We start from the raw sequence: 26,743 nt of genomic DNA, 5'->3' as shown, positions 1-26,743 counted from the left end.
GAATCAATTGGTCATTACTCCCTGCATGGCATATCTACCGTGGTACCTCTGGTTACATACTTAATTCGTTCCGGAGGTCCGTTCTTAACCTGAAACTGTTCTTAACCTGAAGCACCACTTTAGCCTAATGGGGCCTCCTGCTGCCACCGCGCCGCCGGAGCACAATTTCTGTTCTCATCCTGAAGCAAAGTTCTTAACCCGAGGTACTATTTCTGGGTTAGCGGTCGGTAACCTGAAGCGTATGTAACCTGAGGTACCATTGTATAGGGATTGCAGTCTGAGATCACAACCATATATTCACATACCTAAGAGTAAGTCCCATTTATCTAAATGGAGCTTATTAGCTCTGAGTGGACATGTATAGGATTACAGTGTTAAGCACCTCTATGCACGCTTGCTTGGGAGTAAGTCCTAGAGATCTCAAGGAGCTTATTTCCAAGCAAATACAGTATGTGATTCACTTGTGTTTGGAATCCTTGCCTTAAGACATTGCATGTACACTCTATAGCAGAACTATTTCTCCCCAGTAAAACTCCCACAACTTAAAAGAGCATTTAACATCAGATTCCTTTCTAAGAACTCCGCCAGCAGAAGAGTCTTCAAAAAGCAAGCAAGCAAGTTCTCTCTCAGCCTGCTTGCTTGTCGAGAGATTACAGGAGCCACACGGACACCGCGCCATCAGCTTGTGACACCTTGACCTATGAAATCCTTCCTGCTGGAGCCGCGCAGGGAGGGAGAGAAACCATCCTGCAAAGCGCTCAGGTAACAAGCCAGCGACAGGTGTTTCCCGTCGCCTCCACCACAAACAGCGCCCCCAAGGACACCTCTCCTTCCCGCACACGTGTCCCTCTGTAGGGCAAGGGCGGCCTCGACACCTGAGCGCTTCGGGAGTCTCTCCCCAGAACCCCGCGAAACAGAAAAGGGGGGGGGGGAGAGAGAGAGAGACGTCTGTACGCGCGTGTGTCCGTGTGCAACGCCGCCGTCCCGGCTCGGTGCTCCATTTTGGCGCAAACCCAAATGTAATCAATAAAGTGAGTTGGCAGCGAGCGAGGCAAGTCAGCGCCGGGGTACTTACAGCCATAGCGCGGTCTCTGCAAGGCCGGCGAAGAGGGCTCCTCATAATGCATTCTCCCGCCTCACAAACTTCTCGAAGCCAGGAATAATCCGCTCTTTCACCGTCCTGCAGCCGCTGCTCCACAAACACACACGCACAGTAGGGGGAGCCGCCTGTTCCTGCCGCGCACTCCTCGCCTCTTCCGCAACAGCCCTCCGGGCAGCCTCGGTCGTCCTCGCAGCCGCTGCCTGAAGCTTCAGAAGCCGACGACGGGGTCCCAGTCTCTGGCAGTCGGCGGACACCAAACCTGAGGCGCGCCTTCCGTCTCCTCCTCCTTTCTCCTGCAGCCGCCGCCGCCGCCGCGCGCGAATGAAGTTGGGCGCAGGCTGAAGGGCGGCTCTCGCCTCCTGCTTTCCCTCCCCCTCTCTGATTCGCTCCTTCGCCACCAGGACTCGTCCCTTTTACCTGGCTCGCCTCTTGGAGCGCTCGGCGCCCTCTCGGGCCAGGCAGCGGCGGCGGCGGGAGATTAGCTCGTTGCTCCTTGGCGCGCTCAGCTCTTCCCTGAGGGAAGCCGCCAAAGTGAACTCCTTTCTCCACCCCCAGCGCGCTTCCTCTCTTCCTCGCTTCTCCCCGGCCCCGTTATTTAGGGGGGGGGGGGGGGAGAGGAACAGAGCCTGCTCCACAGCGACCCCTCCCGCCTCCTGCCAGCGGCCGTCGACGCAGCCGGGTGGGCCGAGCCCCCTCCTCTCCTCAGCTCGCAGCCTGCGCCGAGGGGAGGCCAGGCGAGATGCCTCCGGCCGGGGGGGGGGGCGGCTCTCCGCTTTCCACTTCACCGGCCTCACCCGCCTTGCCCCGGTGTGTGGCTTGTGCGCTTTGCACCACAGAAGTTTAAAATAAGAACGGAAAACGCACGCACGTCAGGAAACAAAAGAACTCGCCTGTTTTCATCCTATTTCTGTCCCAGGCAGTTGCTGGGTTACAGAGAAACGCTCTTCTCCCCCCCAAAGATACTTGACCAATAAGCACCTCCTTCCAGAAATAGAAAGTCTTGCCTGCCTTGTGAGGAGCACCTTGTTCGCGGCGCTTAGGCTTCACCCTTACAGGCTGGAGTTTCGCTCCTTTCAGTGCTCAGGTTTGGAACATATTTTATTATTCTTTACTCATGACATTTATATGCCACCTTTGTCCTCCAGGTCGACCCAGGTTCAACAGTGCATGGTTCTCCCTTCCCCACTTCATCCTCACAACAACCCTGTAAGGTAGGTTAGGTTGAGGGACACCAGGTGAGCTTCATGGAGAGGAGATCAAAACCTGATCTCCCAGGTCACAGTCCCAGCTCTCTAAGCATTGCACTACTCTGGCTCCCCTAGGTAGTGAAATGAAAGTGTTCTTGAACAAGCATGGTAAGGGTTTCTTTCCTTACTCAAGGACTAGGGTAAATCCTCAGGCATCAGAGACTGACAGTGCAATCTTAACGGTGAGAGGTGGTGGTTTCTCAACCCACCCCAGCTGGTGTTAAACCAGAGTAACTAAACGATGGTGGCTGAGGGGAAGTGCTGGTTTAAGATAAGCTGAAAGAAGTTATGCATGGGGGAATCGGGTCAGCAGACAGAAGGATAAACAAAGATATACTGCATCCCAATGCCCACCCATAGAATTCAACATACAGTGGTACCTCGGGTTAAGAATTTAATTCGTTCTGGAGGTCCGTTCTTAACCTGGGGTACCACTTTAGCTAATGGGGCCTCCCACTGCTGCCGCCGCCGGAGCATGATTTCTGTTCTCATCCTGAAGCAAAGTTCTTAACCTGAGGTACTATTTCTGGGTTAGTGGAGTATGTAACCTGAAGCACCTGTAATCTAAAGCGTCTGTAACCTGAGGTACCACTGTATTACATCTCTCCAAATGTAGATGTAACTAAATTCACCCCATAAGACACAATGTAAGGGCAGAAAATGAACCTGCCCAAGCCCCGTTACAAAGAATAGTTGGACTGCAGTTTTGCTAAATCTTAAAGTGATCTTAAACCCACTTACCTGGGAGTAAGCCCCACTGAACTCTGAGTAGACATGCTTAGGTTTGCAACCTTACACAGGGTGCTTACCTGCCAGATTAGAGTTGCTCTGCTGCAAATAGGCCAAACACATTTAAAGGGAGATTTCTTCTTGTATAGGCATGACATAGGATTCTATTGTAACTAAGACTGGCTCCAGTAGGAAACAGAGTAACTTTCAAAATAATAATAATAATAATCTTAACATATTAACTGATATGTCAGATTGTGGACTGTTCAAGAAATCAGGAATGATGATTTCCATATAACCCCCATGAGTCTCTTTTTAGGATTGAAGCCATGGCCTGGCTGCAATACCACCTGCTTCAACCTTTTAGAAAATATGAATTCACACAGTCGTGTGTCTGAAGCCGCTGCTCAGTGCATGTAGCCATTCGCTGTTTAGAATGGTCATATTAACAGCTTCTAAAATATCCACCTTTTCAACATAACCTGTGAGCATGAAGCTGGAGAGCTACAAAGAATACAAAAGTGTCTCCCTACTATCTATGTCTTGCTTGTGGTTGGGTTCCATGACTCACTGAGTCAATGTTTCAAAAAGTAATAGGAAAAAGAAAGGCTTTCGTATTTATCTCCAGGCTTTGACCCTTCTAAACAAACAACCACAAAAAAGCTTCACTCTGTTAGAGTTGAAAATGAAAATAAACAAGCTACTGTTCACTTCAGAGAACTACAGCTTAAGTAACTACTGAATTAGAGCCTAGTTAAAGAAAACATAAAAGCAAGCAAAAAAGAGATGGTCTTAAAGTAATCAACACACCTTTTAATTACCGGGGGGAGTTCAAGCTAGTGCCCCCCCCCCATAGGAACACAAATGATAGATTCATCAGTATATAAACTTTGTTGATAGGGCTCTTGGCTCCTGGCAATGTATCTTGGATGCAGAACAGGAAAGACTCCTTCCACACTTGCATTTTCATCTAGAATTGTCATCTTTTTGCTCATTCACTATGTATAGACTAGAGCGTCCGCACGATCTCATTGCTAGCCTGATGTATTTCAATGTGTGGTAAAATACAGTTGCAGCACCACACCATCCTGCCTAGCAGGGACAGAAGAAGAAGAAGAGGAGTTTGGATTTGATATCCCGCCTTTCACTCCCTTTAAGGAGTCTCAAAGCGGCTAACATTCTCCTTTCCCTTCCTCCCCCACAAGAAACACTCTGTGAGGTGAGTGGGGCTGAGAGACTTCAGAGAAGTGTGACTGGCCCAAGGTCACCCAGCAGCTGCATGTGGAGGAGCGGAGACGTGAACCCAGTTCCCCAGATTACGAGACTACCGCTCTTAACACCACACTGGCTCTCGCCACACTGGCCACAGGCAAATTAAAACTATTTCCAGCATGGTAAGTGTACACCTAAAGTTGATCCCAGGCAGGAAACAAAACTGTTAGGTATGTCCCAAGCAAAGACTACACTACAGCTGTGTACGCACCATAAATTTAAAGCACCCTTCCCCCCAAAATCATGAGAAATGTAATTTACCCCTCACAGAGCTACAATTCCCAGTATCCTTAACAAACCACACATAGGTTGTTGTGTTTCTATCACAGCAGCAGCCCCAGTACACATTGCCCTGTGTTCAGTGATGCAGTTAAGGGGTGAATGTGGAGAAATGCAGCTTTGAGACTCTTTTCATAGCAGAAGTGATGTCCTCTGTCCTAAGCACCAGGTGAATTAATGAACTCTCCTTGCTCTGGCAAGGGAATGAGAAGACAATGTGATGACAATCAAGCAGAGGCTGTACAATTATTTCCTTTTTATTTAACGAGGTTCCTTCTTCACACTGGCCGTGTAACGAGTGACAGTTTTCCACAAGTTTCTTTGCAATTCCAGTTGTAAGCTAATGGTTGAATTTCAGCTGGCTGCAGATCTTTTGTGAAACTTCAATGCATTCTATGTTGAAACTATGCAATCGGAAGTTAAGCGAAACTGTGTTAAATGGGACCTATTCTCAGGTGACTATGCATAGCATTGCAGTCATGCTGATCTTAGCAAAGGTGTGTATGTGTCATTATGAGCTCCTGCACACATAATTTTACCATTACACCACTGCCTTCCTTTCTACTTTATCAAGCTACATGAGGAGCTTCAATCACATATGTAAAAGTATCCTGTGCTGACTCAGAAATTGGACTGAGCAAAAATGAAAATTGGAAAAAGAAGAACCAACATATGGAATATTTTGTCAGAATTTATAAAAATATATATATGGACAAACACCATTCCCTAAATGCGAGTTGTTTAATGACTTCTGCAAAATAATGCTTAAGAAGAGCTCAGTTGGGAAGAGCTGAATCATCAGTCCAGGAATAGAAGGACAGCAAAGATAAATCTGAAGAACAAGACAAATCTTGTGGTTTACAAAACAAAACAAATTGCACAATGTTGTGCAGGAGATGTCCCTCCTGTCCTGCCAGCACTCCACCCTAATTATATCCTTCCCAAATCTTTCAGCACAGAAACACTTTCCTATGAATGAAGCACACGTTTTGGGGAATAATATACTGCTATTCATTTGTTGCCACCTTGCAGTTGACAGATTTCAGCAAAAGACCAAATTAGACCCTTTGCTACAAGAGCATAGAACACAATACAATTCCTGCTAAGGCCAATTCACACATACCTTCGGCAGTCAGGAATTGGTATTTGGCTTCTCCACCTGTACTGTGGATGACCATCTTTGATGAGCTCAGCAATGGACCATTTCAGCCCATGGTGGAAATCAGCAAAGGAGAAGGACTGTTGAATGTATCTGCTATCATCTGACATTACAGTGGTACCTCGGGTTACATACGCTTCAGGTAACATACACTTCAGGTTACAGACTCTGCTAACCCAGAAATAGTACCTCAGGTTAAGAATTTTGCTTCAGGAACAGAAATCATGCTCCGGTGGTGCGGCGGCAGCGGGAGGCCCTATTAGCTAAAGTGGTGCTTCAGGTTAAGACAGTTTCAGGTTAAGAATGGACCTCCGGAATGAATTAAGTACTTAACCCGAGGTACCACTGTACTGGGTGTCCCCCCCCCCCTATTCCTCTTTGGCTGAGTTTTCACAAATACCTCTAAGTAGAAGTTCACATCAGTCCATGGAACATTCATGCCATACACTTAAAGTGGTATGATACCACTTTAAAGAGTCATGGCTGCCCAAAGTTTGTTAGGAGGCCCCTCACAGAGCTACGATATCAGAATGGCTTAATAACAAATCCCTCTTCTAGGAATTGTAGTTCTTAGGGGAATAGGGGTCACCAAATCACTATCAGCACCTTTAACAAACTACAGCTCCCACAATTCTTTGGGGAAATACATAACTGTTTAAAGTGGCATGATGGTGCCTTAAATGCGGTCCAAGTCTGTTTGTCATTCCGATCTTGAGTCAATATCAATTTGGCAAACCTGAAACAATAGCCTGTGGATTTTATAGAATTGAGAGAGTTTCAATACAGACAGATATTACAATTAGCTTTTGCTTTGGGTATTGTTTTAATTGCAGAAGGCTGTCTTCCTACTGCAAAGCTCAGGCACATACAAGGGATTCCAAACTCAAATGCATTTTAATTTATGTAAAAGTCTAGATGTGAGCAGTGGCTTCCCCTCCTGCCACCTGTAAGAAGTGAAAACCCTACAAACCGTTTGTGGGTGCTATTACTGAAGGGATGTTTCAAAATTAGAATGATCACGCTTCCTTTCATTTTCAGAAACATTATGAAATACAGAAAGAGGAACTGAATATACATATAAACAAGCCAAACCACACCACACTTAGACACAACTCTAAAATCCAAGCACTCTCCTCCACCTTATGTTTCTTCCCTGAAACACAAAGAGATTTTGCATGTAGATGGCTATTGCTGTTTAAAATTCTTGAGTAGCTTAAGCAGCGATGACGCAAATGCATGTAGCTGATTAGAAAGGCTGGTCTTGTTGAAAACAACCGTGTTAATGTTACTTTTGCTCTTACAATACACTTATTTCATTGGTAAATCATATGCTAAAATTAGATGCTTTTTGACCCAAGGAAAAGAAAATCCCACTTGTCTTTTTAAAATTGTTGTGCTCAAATTGATGCAAATTGGAATGCTTTGCTTTAATTTCTGCAGGAAGGAGACAGAAACTGATTTAATAACTGAAAGGACATTCATTTGCAAAAGGGCCAGGCAGTTACTTTTTGGGTGTGGCTCTTTTCTTACTGTGTTGCTGTGAAAAGGGGATTAGCTTAATGAAGGCCTTCAGAAATCAGAAGAGAACTTTCAGCTTGTTTTCAGCAAACAGATAATTAAATCTGAGAGTCAGAAGGGTGGGACTGGCTTGTTTTTGCTACGCAAATATTTGTGTAGGCTAATTATTGTGTGTTTTCTAACAGAAAAACTTTGCCATTACTAAGAGTGCAGTCCTATGCACACACACTAGATAGGAAACACCACTGCAGTGACTAGAATGTACTCCTGAGCACACGTGCTTACAATCACATTGCATTCCTATAATAAAACAACAGTAAAAGGCAGGGCAATGTAACATTTTCAGTGGTAGTAGCTTTGACCCAGCAATCCTTCAAAAAGTGACTTACTAGCCTTATTAGAGCTAAGTATTACTCACAGGAAGCAAAAGCAATTGTGTTATGGCTTCTCTGCTCAGCATCATAGTTACTTCATCCAGTGGAGGAGTACTCTGCACCAGATAATATTTAATTTAATTATACTTTTCCTAATATTAGCTTTTTAATGAGCCTTAGTCATCTCCATTCTTTTCAATGGGTTTTCTCCGAGTATAACTTAGTTGACTACTACCTATTTTAATGAGAATAGAAGACTCCCTAGAAAAGACCCTGATGTTGGGAAAGATGGAGGGCACAAGGAGAAGGGGATGACAGAGGATGAGATGGTTGGACGGTGTTCTCGAAGCTACCAGCATGAGTTTGACCAAACTGCGGGGGGCAGTGGAAGACAGGAGTGCCTGGCGTGCTCTGGTCCATGGGGTCATGAAAAGTCAGACACAACTAAATGACTAAACAACAACAACAACCTATTTTAAAATTTGCACTCTAAGATCACCAGCTGCCCTCAGGAATGGTGGAAGACACGGTTCCATCACCAGAGGTGAAGATTCAGTCACCAGCCTGGTCAGCTTCTGCATATGGAATGAGTGGTGGGCACTATCTTCTTATTCACACCAGGCAGCAAAATGTCTAGGACTGGCCCTGGGCACAAAAGTTAACATCTGAATCTTGGCAGCCTAGCCCATCCTTACTCTGCCTTGGTGCTGTGCTTAGGTTCCTGATTATAGTTCTACCATCTTGGTGCCTGCTTTGGGTCTGGTTTTGATTTTGTCTGATTGCATATCATCTGCTCTAAGGTTCTTGTCCCAATCATGAGTCTGTTTGGTTGTTGTTTGCCTCTTATGAGCTCTGAATCACTAACCTGATGGCTGTGATCAAAGTCCTGCAGAGATCTTTAGTCAGATTTTTATTTCTTTATTTCCTTCCTCCCTTCTACCATCTGTTCTGAGGATCATAATTCTGTTTAGTTGCCCCTCCTGAGCGCTGATCCTTAACATCAGAATCAAAATCCTGCAGAGATTATTGGTCAGATTCTTTCTTCCTTTCTTCCCTGTCTAAGGTTGGCTTTGGAGTTGATTCCTGACAGTCAAAATTATAATTTTATTTTATTCCCTGAGCCCTCAAGAATAAGCCTAAACCCTCATTTAAAATCACAGCCAGCAGTGTTATAAATGATTTTTTTAGTAGCTTCTCTCAGTTGGGGAGATCAAGGTGCAGATTTTTGATGGTTCACTCTTCAGTGTTGCCATTTATTTCCTTTATGCACCTTCAATAGAACAGCTGAAAAAAGTACAATAAAGTGGACAAGAGCATTAAAAAGGGGCACATTTTCCCTTCTATGACTCACCTTAACATTTTGCTCAGAAATAATTCACAATACTCTGTAGCTATTGCAGAGGTATAGAAACCTGCTTGTATCACACACAGATATCCAATACAAATATCTACTTTCTTTACATTGCAATAGCCAACACTATATATTGATTAAAGGATTCCCTTATGTCTGAACCCTAAACTGTGCTGATTTGAAGCTATGGTTTATCGAAATAAGCTTTGATTTCTGATTTTTGTTAGCTGTGGTTTAGTGTTACATTCAAACCTGGACAAATCATGGATAGCTTTTGATCTTTTCACAGCCACCCTGGAGGAGTGTGTGAAATACAAGCCCACTTAGACTTGTTCACAAAATTACAAACCAATATATTATTGACAGGTTTCCAGGCATTGTATGATTCAAAAGCTGCTGTATATTGTGCCTTGTCTTCCACGCTACCTATGAACAAAGGAATCTTAGTGCAACCCAACATCGCATAACTTTTTTTTAAGGAAATAAATTTACAAAAAGAAAGTAGGGATAAAATTACATATATTTCATATAACTTTTTTTCTAGGTTTGTATTCCCATAATAGCCTTCATTCAGTTGCTTGCTCATATTACATTAGGCCTATCTGTAGCCGATACATCCATTTGTATAATTCCTCTTTGATTAAACTGTCCCATCTTCTCCAAAACCAACAAAAGATTCCCTGACACCTTCTGTGCCCATCAGCATATCAATAAAGGCTGCAACACACATGCTGCAGGATTGCACCACGATTCCTTCTGGGCAGCAGAAGTCCATATCGTTGCATCCAACTGACCTGAGAAACAGATCAAAGAAACAATATTACAGAGTCATAAGAGTAGCTCTATAGTTAAGGTGTCTGGCTTTTCTAACCTTATAATATTATGCAGTCTGAAAATTCTGTTCATTATAATGATGCTTATATAGTCACTCATGCACACACACACACACACACACACACACACACACACACACACACATTATTTCAATGTAAGTAACTTTTTCTTGATCTTTCAACCCCAATCCTTCACCTCTGCATCTTGGGGGAAATACAGAAGAAGAAGAAGAAGAAGAAGAAGAAGAAGAAGAAGAAGAAGAAGAAGAAGAAGAAGAAGAGTAGTAGTATTAGTAGTAGTAGTTTGGATTTGATATCCCGCTTTATCACTACTCTAAGGAGTCTCAAAGCGGCTAACAATCTCCTTTTCCCTTCCTCCCCCACAACAAACACTCTGTGAGGTGAGTGAGGCTGAGAGACTTCAAAGAAGTGTGACTAGCTCAAGGTCACCCAGCAGCTGCATGTGGAGGAGCGGAGATGCAAACCCAGTTCACCAGATTACGAGACTACTGCTCTTAACCACTATACCTCACTGGCTCACTGGTTTGTCAATCTTTTGAAATATATACTTTTGAATTCTATGGGTGGAATGCAATGTAGTACCTAGTAGGGAAATGAGGGCCACTTAGTGGGTTTGGAGGTGGAGGGGAGGATGGGGAGGAGCAGAATTCATTCCATACATGTCACAACATAGCTGAATCCCACCCTTAGCTTTTTTATTCTGACAGCCAACCTCCACATGTTGTAGAACAGGGGTGTGTGTTTGTCATTTTCAGGCCAGGGGACACCTTCTAGACAGCTTTCCAGGGCCTGTATGCCAGTAATGACTGGCCACTTCAGTCTTGCTCCCAAAGTATGTTTACCAGAATAGGACAGGACTGAAAGATCAAGGGGAAGTGTGGGTGCAAGTAACCTAAGCTGCAAGCAAATGAGCATAGGATGCAAGGCTGTTGAGTCATTACAAGACACAGACAGTGAAGCACCTTAAAGAGTCACTGTGCTTTTGGATACATAAGTGAATTTTGATTATCTTAATACTTCTCTTGGTCCCCCCCCCCTTTTAAGTACTAGAATTTAGACAGATTGGAGGAAGAATTTGCTAGCTAGCAGCAACCTGTCAGTAATATTCTACTTCTTAATAACTGTAATATGTACTGCATTAGTTTCTCCTAAATAGCAATTGTTCCTTTAAGAAAGAAGTTAAAATCTAGCTTTGGAAGCTAAGATCACTTAAGGAAGTTCACAGAAGGAAAGTTCTTGCTCCCCACCCCTGGCAGAGATCTGCACCACCTAAAAAGCTGTTTTGGAAGGTTATCATTTTGTTTGCTTATGTTGTGAACTGCCCGTGATTTCCGGATGAAGGGCAGTATACAAATTTAATAAGAAACAAACAAACAAAATATCCTTAGTGGTAGAAATTTGTTTGGGAAATTTAATCTACAGAAATTCTTTTCTGTTGACATTCATGATAGCTTGTTGAAATAATAGTATCACACAGACTGCCTTCATGCAACAATTGCCAGACAATGCGTGGCAATGCGTACTAGTGGTCATCACAAACATTACTCTTTTAAGTGATTGTCTTCCCTTCAGCCTTGGCGGTTATTTCCTACAAAACCATCAGGTATGCCTTCTTTCCAGCTCCACCTGGTGATCAGACTGCAGACTGCACTCTGGAGCAGCTTCTTTCAAAATCAGGAATTATACGAAAGAAACTGCAGTTATAAAATGACCAGTGGCTTGCGCTTCCACAAAGTGGGAGCATTCCCACTCATCTCCCAAATAACTTTGCACAGCCATGCCCCCTCCCAGGCCCCACATTCTCAAGCTCTGTCTGGTGGAGGCATACACCCAAGGGGGTTACTGCTGTCGTTAAAAGGAAGAACCACAAGACTGTTTGTTGCTTTTGCTGCAGAAGACCACCCCCAACTACCTTTCTGGAAGTTACTGCTAGCCTGCATGGGGGAATGACCTACGGTACTTTCACAAGTGTCAAACTAGATTGCTTCCAAATCATTAAAGAAACCAAGAGGGATGTAGAATGGACTTTGCCAGAGGCAACTAGTTATTTCCTGTACATGCAGATTAGAAATATATGGGGAAATAGTGACTAAACATTTCCAGGGGTTAAGCAACATTATCACGATCTACTGCTGCTGAGAATCAGGAATCAGGAACTCCTCAGCACCTGTGCTCCTAAAGCAATTTAAGCCAGAGAGCTGTCCAATCAGTAAACCTGATTTCGAGATCTTGCAAGATCTCAGGAAGCAGCCTCAGAACCTCCATCCGTGTGCAACTATCTTTTTAAGCAGGTACACTAAATTAGTTTCTATAAGACAACATTGGAGCCTATTCTGCCATGTACTAAATCCTGCACTGCAGGTGTACAGAAAATGGAAGTGGCTAGTTAGAAGAATTTATTTTTGTTTTAATTTAGACCATTTGTCTATGAAAAAAAGATACAGAAAGAAGTAGACAACCACACATACACCTTTCTCTCCCTGGTTTCCAAAGTAAAGAGTGAGGGGAAACATTTTTGCACGTGCAGTAAGTACGTCAAAGTACCTGTGCAAATATATGTCACCATTTTCCCATTTGAATGATGGTACTTCAGTGACCCATGCACCTGGGGAAACAACACCAGATGCACAGTTAAGTCTCCTGGTTTTGCAACGAAGGGACTGCCATGAAGTTCCTCGTGGCTACAGTGATAATGATGATGAATTGGATTTCTTATCTGCCCTTCACTATAAAAGTCCTGCAGGGGCAGCGCGTTCCATTTCCTAGCTTGAGGTGAAACAGGAAGTGCCACCCCATACTGCCATTGCTGCTCCATCACCCCTGCTGAAGCATACCTGACTTGGGTTGGCTGCATCAGAGATCTCATGCACTGTGTGAGATTTGGTGTCAGTGCTGGTGCTGCTTCTCTGCCCATGGCAAAGGCAGGGGGGAAAGCTGAGGAAGCTGCTTCACCATGCCTAATGGGAGGGTCGGCTCTCAGGTCCCAATATGGATTCCAACAGTATAAAAATACAAGATTAAAGTCAGTTAAACCACCTGCAATCAGAACAGTAAGGTGGGTTTCAGGATAGGAACAGCTTTTAGTGTCATTGGCCCAGTCCTGTGGAACACCCTGTCAATAGAGATTCTGCAGGCGCCTTCTATGCCAACTTTTAAATGCCCACTGAAAACTTTTCTTTTCCGCCAGGCCTAACCAGGCAGTTGTCTACATCCTTCCACAATGGTTAATTTATGTCTGTTTTAAACCTTTAAAGTGTTTTTTTTATTATTATTGTAAGGTTTTATGTTCTGCTGCAGTAAACAGCTTTTATATAGTTTTTTTTAAAAAAAATGACACAGCAGAATACAACTTTATAAATATAAATAAATAACTTTAACATTTGTTCAGTAGCTTTTCAACAGTTGAACGCATACCCTTCCTAGATTGCTGGCTATCCTATTAACAGGAAAAATGAAAAGTGATTATGCAGCCCTACATAATAGATAGCTATTAGAGCCTGGCACTTCACAAGCCTGGAGTTTCTTGAGCAATTGTTTGCCCACACAGTTAATTAAAACTGAAAACTGCATTTGAATTAGTAACTTTTGGATCCTTTTGTAGATGAATGATGTGGCCTCTGCAAGTAAAATAAACAATGTTTGCTAAGAGGCTTTTCACAGGGGTCGTTTAGCATGCTAAAAATTATAGAAAGTGATTGCGCTGATAAATAAATACATATGTAAAGCAGTGACATCTGAAGTGTGCTCTGTTTATTCCAAGGGCAGCTTGAAGCAATTTACATTTTAGTATGTAATCCCTATGGTATAAATAAAAGGCACACCATAAACTTCCCACATTGTCTAGTTATGTCTCTTGTGGGGCATTTTGCAGATGGGATATATGAAAGAGATATGGGTTAAATGCATTTCAAAATAGTAGGGAGATATGCAGTTGAGGGAATAATTTCAGAACCCAGGTATATTTTGGACCACAGGATTCACAGCTCACATTGTCAGACCCTCCTGGAGACCAGAACCGGAAATATTAGTAGAGAAGATGGTCCGATCTTGATGCCTAAAAACAGCCACCCACAGAACTCACTTGGTTGATCTTCTTCCACCTCATCTCCATCTTCATCCAAGTTCGATTTTTCTTCACTGGGAGTGAGATTTGGGAATGTCAGCATCTGGTATGCTTCTTGCAAAAAACCTCAGAGTGATCTACTATCAACTGCTCCATGGGAAGGATTCCAGAAGAGAGAGAGAGAGAGGCAGGGAAGATCACCTCAGGGCATTAAAGTGATTTGTGTATGGGAGGTTAATTACTTTCAAAATGGCCGCAGTCCTGTAAAGTATTCCAACGAAGCTTTGTGTCCTCAATCAGGCATTTAAAATGTACTTTTGTAAATGTGTAAATGTCCAAACAAAATGATATTTATTATCCTTTTTTTTTTTTGCAACAATGAAAAAGCAAACATTTAATTAGTAACACACCCAGTAGAATCTCATTTCAGAGAAAGCTTCTTTATTTGAATATAATGGAGCTCCTTTTTTTGATCTGATGTACGTTAAATATCTTTGCTTTTATTACATGACTAATAGATATCTGGCAGATAATAAATGTATACACACTTCCACATTTTATAGATTTACACTGTACATCATCATCCTACACAAAACATGCCCTTTCACAAGTATACAAACAGCTTTCCCCAGGGGACTTTATAAAAACACACTTGGCTTAACATTTTTTTGGCAGTAGGCAATCTGACACAGAGGAGCATACCAGAAAGATGAGTTCACAATTGTACCAGCTGCATTTGGAATGAAAAATCCAGAAATCTGAAAGTGAGGTTTGATTAATGTACAGACATGTAAGCACACACATATATACACAAGTCATAAAACCAGAAATACAGGGAGGCGATCTTGCAAAGCAGAATTCTAAGGTGGAAGGAACTATTGCCAAGCTCCAATTCCACAGTACTTTGACCAGTGCTTATTCCTGTTTTTAGACGTACACACACAAATTAGTGGAGTGCTGCAGTGTGCTGTAGCAGTTGGACTAGGACCTGGGAGACAAGGGTTCAGATCCTCACTCATCCATGAAGCTCCCTGGGTGACCTTGGGTCAGTCAGCCTCCTCAGAGTAGCCTACTTCACAGAGTTCTTATGAGGATAAAACAGAGAGAGGGAGAATCATGTATACAACCTTTGCTATGTGTGTGGTGCTGTTCTGTCAGATACTTGCCTCCACCTATCCCTGTAGACAATTTAGAGTTATCAGTACCGTACAGGAAAGTAGCCTTGTAATTAACCCTAGAAAAGTATTTCAAAGCACCCATTTATCTATAATCATGGCTTTGAAACAGCTTGATGTAGGGTGTACAAATTTAATAATCAACCTACTGCCTCCCCTAATTCCAAGCATCTGCTGATGTAAGACTTGAGCTGCTAGTAAAGTTATATATAGGAATATGTACATATTAGCATGGCTTTTCCTTTTGGGGAGTGCAAATCTTTATGCACACAACAGCCAGTGGCAATATTTTGCTTTCATGCCTAGTTAGTTCCTGCACTTGCAGCGAAATCACTGGCCTTTTGTCCAAGGAAATAATACAGGCTCCATGGAAAATGTGAGAGGCATATCTGTTCACAGAGCAACTGACATCTTCTGACATGGAAAGAGGTAATGAAGACACGGGGTTAATACCATCATGGCTAGAACTGGTACTTGCAAGTCATGTAAACACAGTGCCGACATGAGCATTGGCACTTACAGCCATGGAATCTTGGCAGAATATGAATCAGTGAGGATCTGATCCTGTTATGGCACTACTAAAACTTGAGGCATCCTCCAGGAACCCATTCCTCTAGTGGGATAACACCAGTTGCAGGCACAGCTCAATTCTAGCTTGTTGTCAAATGCTAAAACCATACACGCACAAGACCCAGAAGTGTCAGACATCACCTTAAAGCTACACTTTTAACATTTATTGGTTCCTTGGGTAGACCTTTGGCTAGACCTGATATATGACCTAGATGCCTACAAGTCCATGGGAAGTAAATTTGCCAGGGCTGTGTGTCACTAGCTGCTTCTTTATTTGGCACTACTTCTGGGTGAGACAAAGCCTGCTAGTGCTGTTTCTTTAATGTGTTAATATGGGATAAAATTTGGAGGGGGGGGAGAGTATGCATCCAAGCTAATGTAGGTTTTACGTGGGCATTGGTATCAAATTTAAAACAAAGCACCCCTCAGATTGGTTCTTTATTGCAGGTGTATTCTGCAACTTGTCCTTGACACAGTAATAGTGGATTTGTTCTGCAGTTGAATGCTTTCCCAACACCACCACATGACTGCTGTCCAGAGGGACTATAGGGCAAAACAAAAGTGGGACAAAAATAAACCAGAACATTTGTGCCATAATGTTGCCTGCAGTGGGCTTGAAAATAAAATGGATTGCAAACTTTAAAAGCATTTTTAAAACATTTCGTAGCACTGAAATTGGAGGTCTGAACCTCTTGTGAAATATCCGTTGCTGCGGTTAAAACCTTCCTCTTGTGTGAAAGCAGCATGTTTGCATTTGATAATCATATTCTATACCCACTGCATGAATGAGCCAGGGAGCTTCCTCTAAACTTCTTGTGCCACGTTAGCAGCTTTCCAGTTAGCAGGTGACTTTTCTGTCTCTGAGCCAATTCACATAACCGTCAGCTGCTTGAACAGCAGCACTCTGAACTACGATTTCTGCTAATGACCATGTTGCAAAAGCATAAACAGGAGGCCTGCCAGGCAACTGAGGAACATGGGTATCAGAACTTACTGGTCTGGACGGAAGGGTTCGGGTCCATAATTTGGGAAGGCCTGCTCTGGGTGCAAGTATCACAGAAAACACCTATCAATAAAAGTCTCTGCTTTCAAAGAACCAGTTTTCTGAACTACTTGCTATGGCATCAGCCCTGAAGTTGTTCAGGACACAGCAAGATGCAACGAAACTCAGCTTTGGAGCGTAACCAATCACACAGCCTTGGTTCAAAGTGCTAAGTCCTTGGAAAATCATGTTCTACCCTTCATATTGCATAGAGAATGCAGAAACTCCCCTCACCCACCAATCAGAATCACCCCCTACATGCATTATGCAAAAGGGTAGATTCTTCATTTGAACTTTAGTCCATAGGGCCTTGTTTATTCATGTGGGAGGAAGAAGAAAAAACTGCTGCTGACTCCCTTACTTCAGCAGTTAAGCACACCCACTCGGTCCTCGGTACACAGACAGCCTAAAGTCACTTGCATAAGGGAAAGGACATGTGCAATGAATGTCAGAGTTTGAAATAATAAACTCACTTTAACCCCTGTTCTGTCTGGGTGTGTTTCCATTAAGCAACAGTAGGACTGCCAACATGCAACACTGATATACTGGACGGGGTTTTAGGAAAGGTAACAGTTAACTGAAAGGCAACTTGGCAATGGCTCTGTTCCTGTCTGGTCAAAGACCACTGAGAAAAGCACTAATAAGCAATTGCTAGCTGTGAGAACATTACCAGAACTATCTGGGAAGAAACAACTTAAATAAAGGACATCAGAGACAGATATTTTCCCATATACTACACAGAAGCTACTTTCTGAGCTATGCAAAACATTAATTAGAATGTACATGTTGCATCAAATAAGGGGGGGATATAACATTCTAAAGTCATATGTTTTTCTTACTTGGCTGGAACACAACTGATACTTTTTAATGGCCTGTTTCTTCATTGTTTACCAAAATGTATGGAGAATGATGTCTTCATGTCAAAAGATACTTCTTATCTATGAGGAGCTTTCTTTTTTGCAGCTAAAACAATAATGGCAAAATGCCACTAATGTCTTTGTTGCACCACCAGAGTTTCAAGGGCAAATCTGCATTCCAAGACTGCAAAAATTAAATGGTAATATGGATCAAACAATACCAAGAACCAGCCAGCCAAAGTAAAAGCACTTGTAAGTTTCATTGATTCAAACATGTGGCTAACTGAAATCAATGGGACTTACAAGAGCTTATCTTTGGCCAGTTCATGCTCCTGATATATACACTGCCAAGGCAGGTGTCAATCTATAAAATTATTTCGCTTGTCAAAGTCAAACATATGCACACAAACTTGAATGCATGTATGTACATATATAAAAAATATATAAAATCAACATACATACCTATACATCACATGTTCTTTACAATATACAATGTTTTATTGTATGGGGGCTGTGACTAAATAATAGGAGGCTGGACAGCGGAGAAAAAATAAGTTCATGACAAAGAAGACTATTTCTCGCTTTTAAAAAGGTACTGTAGGAACACAGGAAGCTCCTTCCTACCAGATCAATCCATTCGTCCACCTATCTTAGCACTGCCTGCTGTGACTGACATAGCTCTCCAAGGTCTCAGGCAGAGGAATATCTCCAATCACCTACACCTGGAGATGCCAGGGATTGAGCAGAGTTGTAGGTACCACAACGGGTAAAGGCTAGCTTTTGGCAGAACACAGAAGCAGGAGCGCAGGCTGGGACACCTCAGGCGCAGGGCCAAATGTGGCCCTCCAAATGTCTATTTGGCCCTCAAGACTCTCCCCTGGCCATAGTTCCTTTTCCAAGGTCCCACCCCTCAGCAGCCCTGTGCTCTCCTTGAGTGCTTTTGCTTGGCTGGAGGATTAAGAGATGTGGATGGGTGGAGGTGTGTTGAAACACCAAACCTTTGCATGGCTTGAACGTACCCTATTGCACACACAGAGGCAAGAGGCACAGGTATTGTCCTGCCCACTTCCACCTGCCCCTGCAGACACTGGCATGCAACCCTCCCCAGAGGTGATTGATGAGGGAGCTGTGGTTCTCAGTCTGGTGTAGGCTCTGAATTGACATTCAGAATTGGTCTAATATAGAGGGAGCCATACCAGAGTGAGTCTCATGATGGATCTTGTTGGGATGGGGTGAAGGTGAAGGGGGAAGTTTCCTTCTGCTTCAGCACCAAATCTTGATTAAAATGCAATTAATGGGCAACCATACTAATGCAAAGAGTTAGCTCAGCAAAAAAACCCACAAATGCTGTGCCAGGGATTATTAGGAAAGGGACAGGAAAATGCAAGATCAGACTATTGTAAGCAATTCTGGACACCCCAGTTCAGAAGAATTTCAAAGAGGGCTGAAAAACATACAAAGAAAAACTAAAACAAGGAGTGGATGAGATCTACTTCCTTAAGAAGGAAGTATTTCATTGCACAATTTACAACCAACCTAATGAATTTAGCACCAAAGGGAGCTGTGATGGCTACTAATGTGTTTAAAAATGAATTAGATTGATAAATGTTGTGGGATCCAAGAGCAACTTAAGACACATCAAAAATCCACACGTCAGCTTGTATGAATTTTGACTTTCCTCCCATTTGAATGACAGATCCCCCTCCATAGCACAACACAGAATGCTTTTGAAACTCAGTATGCCTTATACTTCATGCAAAGCTCTCACGATTGGTTCCTTGGATCCCAGCCCTGGTGAATATATTTGTGGCTCCTACGTGTTGCAGAACCTAGTCTCAAAAGTTGAGACATCTGACTAATATAAGTACAGAGATTGGTATCACCAAAGACCAAATTGGTGTACTAGGTTTAGTAATGTGTCACCCATTAACTAAATTAGTTGTGTTCATACTGTGTGCAAGAAAACAGAAATCACAGAACAGGGAGAAACGTTCAAGGAGAGCTGCTAGTAAATATATTGCTGCGTTTCCTGCTGTGTTTCCTGCCTGATAGGAACAGATGTTATTAATATGAAGCAAGGGCCTGTGCTTTGATAGTGGGGAAAGACAGGAAATTCAGGAGAAAAAGAATATGAGTGATTTGTTTGCTCCTAGACCGAAATGATTCTCTTTCACTCTACCTACACACACACATTTCACTTTTGAAAAGTTGCATTCTTTGTATTCTTATTCTGGTGACTCCTTTCTTCATGCCAAGACCTCTTTCAAAAAACATTACAAAGCAAAAGGACATGTGAGCACGTGCAGGGTTTATGTATGCACTAATTTGGGAGAGAGCACATGGGTTTGTTTGCACACAAGTGACACAATGCAAGATGTAAATAATGACTGGTGGGAATTGGGAGTATGAGCCAGCATTCAGGCAGGAGCCCATTGTAGCTGTTGCTTGCCTGGACATGACTTGGCAGTGTGGTTGGGTCCACCAAGGTGCTCCACTGCTGCCATTCCATTGGTGCCACCATGCACCCAATCTTACTGGTGTGGCCTTGACAGTGGCCCTAAGTAGCAGTGTCAGGAGGGTGACTCCACCCCACAACACATGTAGCTACTACAGCTGCAGTAGGCAGAAAGGGACAATGTCTTCTACAGCAGTATCTGGAAAGCGTAGCTACTGAAGAGTGGTAATGTGCACTCAATGCGGGGGGGGGGGGGTTCCAAGTGATAATTAAAACAAAAATGCCTTATAATGTTGTAACACAGATTTCATACCAATTGGTTTCAGAATAAGCAGGCCATTAGAAAAGTGGTTCCTATGTTCTTATGTGGTTCTGCACCAAATAAGAGGACAATATTGAGATTCTTTGTAGTCTGCCTTCCATTCGAGTGTGGAGAGGAAACCGGGTGAATATAACAGACTAAGATTTGCTGGTACTTCTTCCTAGCATTAAACACAGCAATATTTCCCCAACAGAAAATATACCTATAATTACACATGGTGAAAATGGGGTGTTTTAGCTATATCTAGCACAAGACTGAGGGATGACCGATTAGGCAGCAGCACTTCAAAGGAGGACTGACAAGCTGTTTATGAAAAATTGAACATGTGTCTGGAATAGAGTGTTGCGATATAAAGAAAGGCAAACCTTTTAAGGCTCTATTTACAGAATTGCTTTTTCCTAAAAGAATTCTTGCATGCTGCAGTTTAGAGGAGCTGAAGCACAACTGACATGTGGTCCTTATTTTCTGACTTCTGGTTTAATGTGAAAAATAGCACATCACACATCTTCCTTGCAGTCGGATGCACCATCTATATAATCTGTAACTCACCCATCTCCCTACAGGAATGATTCAAGACTCATAGTCTTTTTGTATTTTACACAGGAAAAGTGGAAAGACATGACAGCCATTTGTGCATCCTTGCTTCACACTTGTTTACACTTACACAACATACAGTATTTTTTGCTCTATAAGACTCACCTTTTCCCTCCTAAAAAGTAAGGGGAAATGTGTGTGCATCTTATGGAGCGAATGCAGGCTGCGCAGCTATACCAGGAGCCAGAACAGCAAGAGGGATTGCTGCTTTCACTGCGCAGTGATCCCCCTTGTTGTTCTGGCTTCTGAGATTCAGAATATTTTTTTTCTTGTTTTCCTCCTCTAAAAACTAGGTGCGTCTTGTGGTCTGGTGCGTCTTACAGAGCGAAAAATACGGTAGTGCATGCGAGTTATGAATTGGCACGTGGCACCGAGATATAAACCATTCTGATTGCTCAGGGTTTTTATGAACTGAATGATAAGGACTATGTGAAAGTGGGAAGCACAGCTCAAGCAAATTCGGTTTTACTTATTCCATGTATAGCATCTGTACTGTTGAAGAGCTAATATTAGCAACTAAACATCTGCATCTAAGCCACAGCCTTGCATCCGGTTGGATTGTTTTCTCTTCTCCATTTTGTGTTTCAAATGTAATGTGCTGCAGTGGTGCACTATCCCCCTCCCAGCGTTTTCTAACTCTTCCTCTGCCGACTCAGATTATGTCCCTCACCTTCGCTCTGCATTCTCTTTTACACTTTAGACATTTTCCCCTCAGGGTTGGCCCAAGACATGTTGCTGCCTGAGGGAAAGGATGGGATGGCACACGTATGTACCAAAACTGACCAGACTGGTTGCTGAATCTTCCTTCAACCCGGGGAACAGGACACCACTACACTGTAGGGTAGAAAAACAGGTTGGAAGGTGCAGTGGCACACACAGCTGCAACATGTCATTACATCTGCCTGATCTCTCCTCTCCCAATCATCTGCTGCCTGAGGTGGTTGTCTCACTTTGCCTAATGGTAGGGCCGAGTCCTGTATTACCCATTCATGTAGGGAAGTGGGGAAATAGGGATACAGAGATGAAACCGATCTGCCAGTATCATGCATCACACAATTCATACAAAATGAATACATATGCCTTTGGTCATTTCTGTTAACTTCCCTCTTCATATCTTAAAACTGTCTTTACTCTTACTGTCTACATTCTGTCAAAGCTACATCCTGAATAAGAATGTCATCTGTTTTCAAAATATTATTAGATTCTGAGAAAGTAACACAATGATAACAACTTTGGAGCTGGTGCTTACTTCCCCCGCCCCCAAAGCTTTAGTTATGGCTCTAGATTTTTTTCGGTGATTACATTCATGAAGGCAGCAGACAAAATACCACATCAATTTAAGTGGACAGTGCATGTCAAAAGCGTGATTTACAGCTGGCAGTTGATCATCACTCCCAATCTGTACAGAGGCTTCAGATTTCAATCTTAGAAGTCTTAATGACGGTCCCTAATGACTAAGAGAGCATTGTTAAAAGGTTCCTCTCCTCCACATGAAAAGAAAACTGTAAAAGATAAAAGGCTTTTTTAAAAAAACAAAAACCTAAACTAGCACGAAGAGCTGTGATAAGGTGGAAATAATCACAGAACTCAACATGAACTTTGATGCACTTGAAAAACCTGATATACAGCTAAAGCAATAATTCGGTGCTTAAATTAATATTACAACACTAATACCTACTTAGAAGAAAATCATGGAAATGTAAACATGATGGGCCCAATCCAGAGTAAAACTATTGTAAATCCCACCAAACTCATTTGGAATGAAGCACATAGTTAAGGCAAGCATACATTTTTTTCTGGATTATGCCTTATGTGTTTCTTTGGAAATATGTGACTGTGAGTTTAGAGATGGGTTGGCAGTTGGGCAAAGGGCATTCTGCAGTGGAGGGGGAAAGTAGAGTATTTTTTCAGTGTGGGACCTGCTCACTTTTGTCTCTTTTTCATTGGTTTAATCCGTATCTTACAGGAAGACTATGGCTTTGGCTGTGTTTGCACATTATACTAAGCCAAACCATGGCTTACTATGAACATGCTGGCTCCCAAGGAGGAGATTGCAGTTGCTTTGTTCCTTCTTGCACTTTTTAGTTCAGTGTGGTGCAGCAGCTTAACCAAGGTTTAAAGCTTCTCTTTAAGCACTATCTGTAGCTAAGGTTTATCCTATGTTTACTGTGGTTAACCGTGGTTAACCTTAACCATGGTTAAGGAAGAAGGACCATAACTATAATCCCAGGCTTCACCATCAGGCTGAGCTAACAAGCCCAGGGAAGAGCAGAGGGGATGTAAGGTCCTCTTCAGAGGCCAATACAATTACAGTATGATGTACTCTGGCTTATAGTGACATATGAACAAGGTCACCATCAGGACACTGGTGCAACAGAGTCTTTTATTTTGTAGCTTCTGCCTATCTCAAGTCGCAATCACTCCTGTGTTGTCCAAGCAGGGTGGAAGTATTACTGCAGCGAATCAACTGCAAGGTGATGGGACAGTTGAGAATGATGGCCTTTCCTTTCCCAAGAAATTTGTAAAGCCACCTGACCAAGAAGAAAAATGTAGTCACCCAATTTATATCCCACAAAATTGCAATTATTTCTTTGATTGCTTCCAACATGGGAAAGGGGGCAATGTTTCCATGTAGTGCAATTTTACAGAAACTCTTAACATCATTTGAGGAGCATGGCACATCCAGAAAACTTTTCTGTTATTACACTTTTGCCTTACTTCCCTGTGAGGAGCTGAGCTGTGATAATGTAGTAAGTTATTAGATAGTTAACAGATTGAACAGCCACAGGCAGTTTGTGCCCAGCCTGAATTTGCATAAAAATGGTTTCTTATGAAAGTGGCAATGCCATTTCCCCCACAACCCTTTATTCTAAGAAAGCAGGAAATATGTGTTGAAGTACAGTCATGCAGCCTGTTCCATTTTATGTTGTATCTCCTGGTGCAAGATAGATTAACGTTTACTACTAAGAAAGGCCTTGAAGTTTGTACTTATTACCAGCTTAATTAAAAATAGTAATATTCACTTGTGTGGCTTTTTGGCACAGAAAGCATTAGTGTTAAACTACAGGGATAGTTTCATGTTGCAGTTTTAAAAGCTATTTTAGATGTGACATTTTCCCTACATCCCGGTACTCATGAGCAAACAAAACATTCATTCCAAAACACTTCTTTTTTTTTCCTATTCAGAGATGACCTTGTTGTAGGAAAACTGTCACATATGAACTATTGATTTGTTTCAGCAAACTGTCCTCTTAAATCACTTAAAATAGATCGACTGGAAACAAGCAACTCTTAATGGGGCAATTCACATAATTCTTACCCTAGTGTTGTTCAGCTGAGGTCAAGGCGACTAATTCTTCACTGAACTGCCCTTTTAGCCTGAAATACAAGGGGCCATGTAGAATTTATAAAGGTTGAACAATAGCCCTCTTCAAAAGCAGAGGAGAAAGTGGGGGCATGCCTTCTTGACCTGCCCCCAATGTCAATATGTGCATGACAGCTCCACCCTTCATACATTTAGCAAATGTATGAAGGGTGAGCCACTATGCACACAGTTAAAAGTACCGTATTTTTTGCTCTATAAGACTCACTTTTTCCCTCCTAAAAAGTAAGGGGAAATGTGTGTGCGTCTCATGGAGTGAATGCAGGCTGCGCAACTATCCCAGAAGCCAGAACAGAAAGAGGGATTGCTGCTTTCGCTGAGCAGCGATCCCTCTTGTTGTTCTGGCTTCTGAGATTCAGAATTTTTTTCTTCTTGTTTTCCTCCTCCAAAAACTAGGTGCGTCTTATGGTCTGGTGCTTCTTATAGAGCAAAAAATACGGTACTTGGGAATCCTGTACAACTAGAGGGTGGTATTCAATCACACAGAGCAGACTACCGATGGAGGCTTCCTCCTCCAGACCTTTGCTGAATGTGTGAGAGTCAGAGGGTGAAGTGGGTGGGGCAAGCAGGGAGGGTACTGTTCCCCCTTTTCGTGTGTTGAATGAATGAAGAAGCACCTTGGGAAAGGGCTTAAATCTGTTACAGTGATTTCATTATGTTAGTGGGAGTTCTGCTATACAGTCACCTTCCATGCACTGAGAATCTGAAGCCTTTGCCCATCCAGCCAGGAGATCTGATACTTGGAAAGGGAGGAAAACAAACGGGAAATGGCTTTTGATCCACAATCCTTCCCAAGTTACATCAGCACTTGGGTTCTGGTGTCTGGGAGCCGAAGTCCTACCAAGCCTCCACATACTAGAACCGAGGAAGCCAAGAGGATAGGAATTGATTTGGTGATGATAACGAAGGAACCAAATATAAGGTTTCCAAGGACAGCTGCTGCTTTGCATAGTGCATTTAAAAAGCCAAAGCCTGTTGCCCTAAAAGGGAGAGAGAGAGAGAGAGAGAGAGAGAAGAAGTTAAAACCACAGGAAAGAATAAAAGTTTTATTGGGGCGGAAAGCAGGTGAGAGAAAAATGGTGCATTGGTTTATATACTATTCCTGAAAATGGCCAGAACTCAGAGGTCCAATACTTTTTGCACTAAAATGACAGGTGAAATATCCTTTGAACCTGAATATTTGCTTTGAGTTTTATAAAATAACAGAAGCTGGAGGGTGGTTTTCCTCAAAAAGGTTAGCTGAAGATGCAGCAACGACTAGAAAATTACTGAGCAGCCCCTAATGACTACAGATCTTATGATAAACAGGCACCATACCCTCCCACTGCAATTCAGTGACATCCTGGGATTGCAAAAGGACTATGGTATTCACTCACCTTCACGTCCCCTTAACACACCCTGTGTCAGCCGTGAGACTGATCTAAATAAAGAGAACAGGACCACTCCAGAAGCTCCTAGACCTCAAACTTGGAGGCGTCTTACTTCATGCCTTATAAATAAGTTGGGGCAGATGCTGAAAATTCACTTCCTCAGCAATTTATCTTAAAATAAGTTTATGCTGTCCTCCAACTGAGCTCCCAGGATTGTTTACAAATACAAAATAATACATAAATAAAAGATGACAAACGTATTAAAATAAAAAATAATTCATTAAAAAGCCTGGAAGAATCAAGATATACTACATCCATAGCATCCCCCTGATTCTCCAAGCTTGTAACTATCAAAAAAAGAAAAAAAGAAAAAAGAAATGAGTTTATAGCATGCGCAGTTGCCACATACAATAATTTATATGCAGCTTTCATGCATTTTCTGTATAAAAACACATAACATAAGGATGGGGAACCTGTGGCTCTCCAGATGTTGCTGGACTCCAACTCCCATCAGCCCCTGCCATAAAGCAGCACTCAGAAGGTTGGAGAGAACACAGAAAAGTCTTTTTAAAAAATGTTCAAAGTATTTAAGCTGCCATTTCTCCCTCAGCCTTTATTTAACTGACCTGTTAACACACTTTATTCTACCTTGGAAGCAATTCAGCGTCTTCCAATATATAATAATCATTATATATAAGACGAAGAAGAAGAAGAGTTTGGATTTGATATCCCGCCTTTCACTCCCCTTCAGGAGTCTCAAAGCGGCTAACAATCTCCTTTTCCCTTCCTCCCCCACAACAAACACTCCAACTCAAATTATAGTTTTAAAAACCAGTCTTAAATCAGAACACACTGATGCCCTTCCATGCTGAAGTCTCTTTCACATCTGATTTTTTATTTTTATTTTGCAAGACTGCCATATAAAAGTAGCCTCTGGCAATTAGGTCAAAATCAGAGAGCCAAAGAGCCAGTTTACAGAACAAGGAGATTGTAATCTTTCAAGAAAATATTTATGTCTTCAGGGATCC

The 26,743-nt window shown here is 42.5% G+C and overlaps 2 protein-coding genes across 7 annotated transcripts in view; both read right to left on the bottom strand.

Moving 5' to 3' along the window:
• Positions 1–1,701, bottom strand: part of IQGAP2 (IQ motif containing GTPase activating protein 2) — a 119,291-nt gene extending 117,590 nt beyond the window's left edge. The window contains exon 1 of one of the 2 annotated variants that reach the window (XM_028748003.2): positions 1,076–1,701. In XM_028748003.2, coding sequence (XP_028603836.2) covers positions 1,076–1,127 — 52 coding nt within the window. In that variant the 5' untranslated portion in view covers positions 1,128–1,701. The remainder of the gene's footprint in view (positions 1–1,075) is intronic. The other variant, XM_028748004.2, reaches the window with a different exon arrangement.
• A 7,413-nt stretch (positions 1,702–9,114) lies between these two features.
• Positions 9,115–26,743, bottom strand: part of SV2C (synaptic vesicle glycoprotein 2C) — a 100,117-nt gene continuing 82,488 nt past the window's right edge. For 4 of the 5 annotated variants that reach the window (XM_028748654.2, XM_028748653.2, XM_028748655.2 and 1 more), the window contains one exon: positions 14,373–25,325. In XM_028748654.2, coding sequence (XP_028604487.2) covers positions 25,142–25,325 — 184 coding nt within the window. In that variant the 3' untranslated portion in view covers positions 14,373–25,141. Of the gene's footprint in view, positions 9,826–14,372; positions 25,326–26,743 lie in introns of those variants that run through there. The other variant, XM_077936297.1, reaches the window with a different exon arrangement.

The sequence above is a fragment of the Podarcis muralis genome, chromosome 11 (genome assembly GCF_964188315.1).
Source record: "Podarcis muralis chromosome 11, rPodMur119.hap1.1, whole genome shotgun sequence".
NCBI classification, from domain to species: Eukaryota; Metazoa; Chordata; class Lepidosauria; order Squamata; family Lacertidae; genus Podarcis; species Podarcis muralis.
This window is presented reverse-complemented; position numbering and strand designations above follow the sequence as displayed.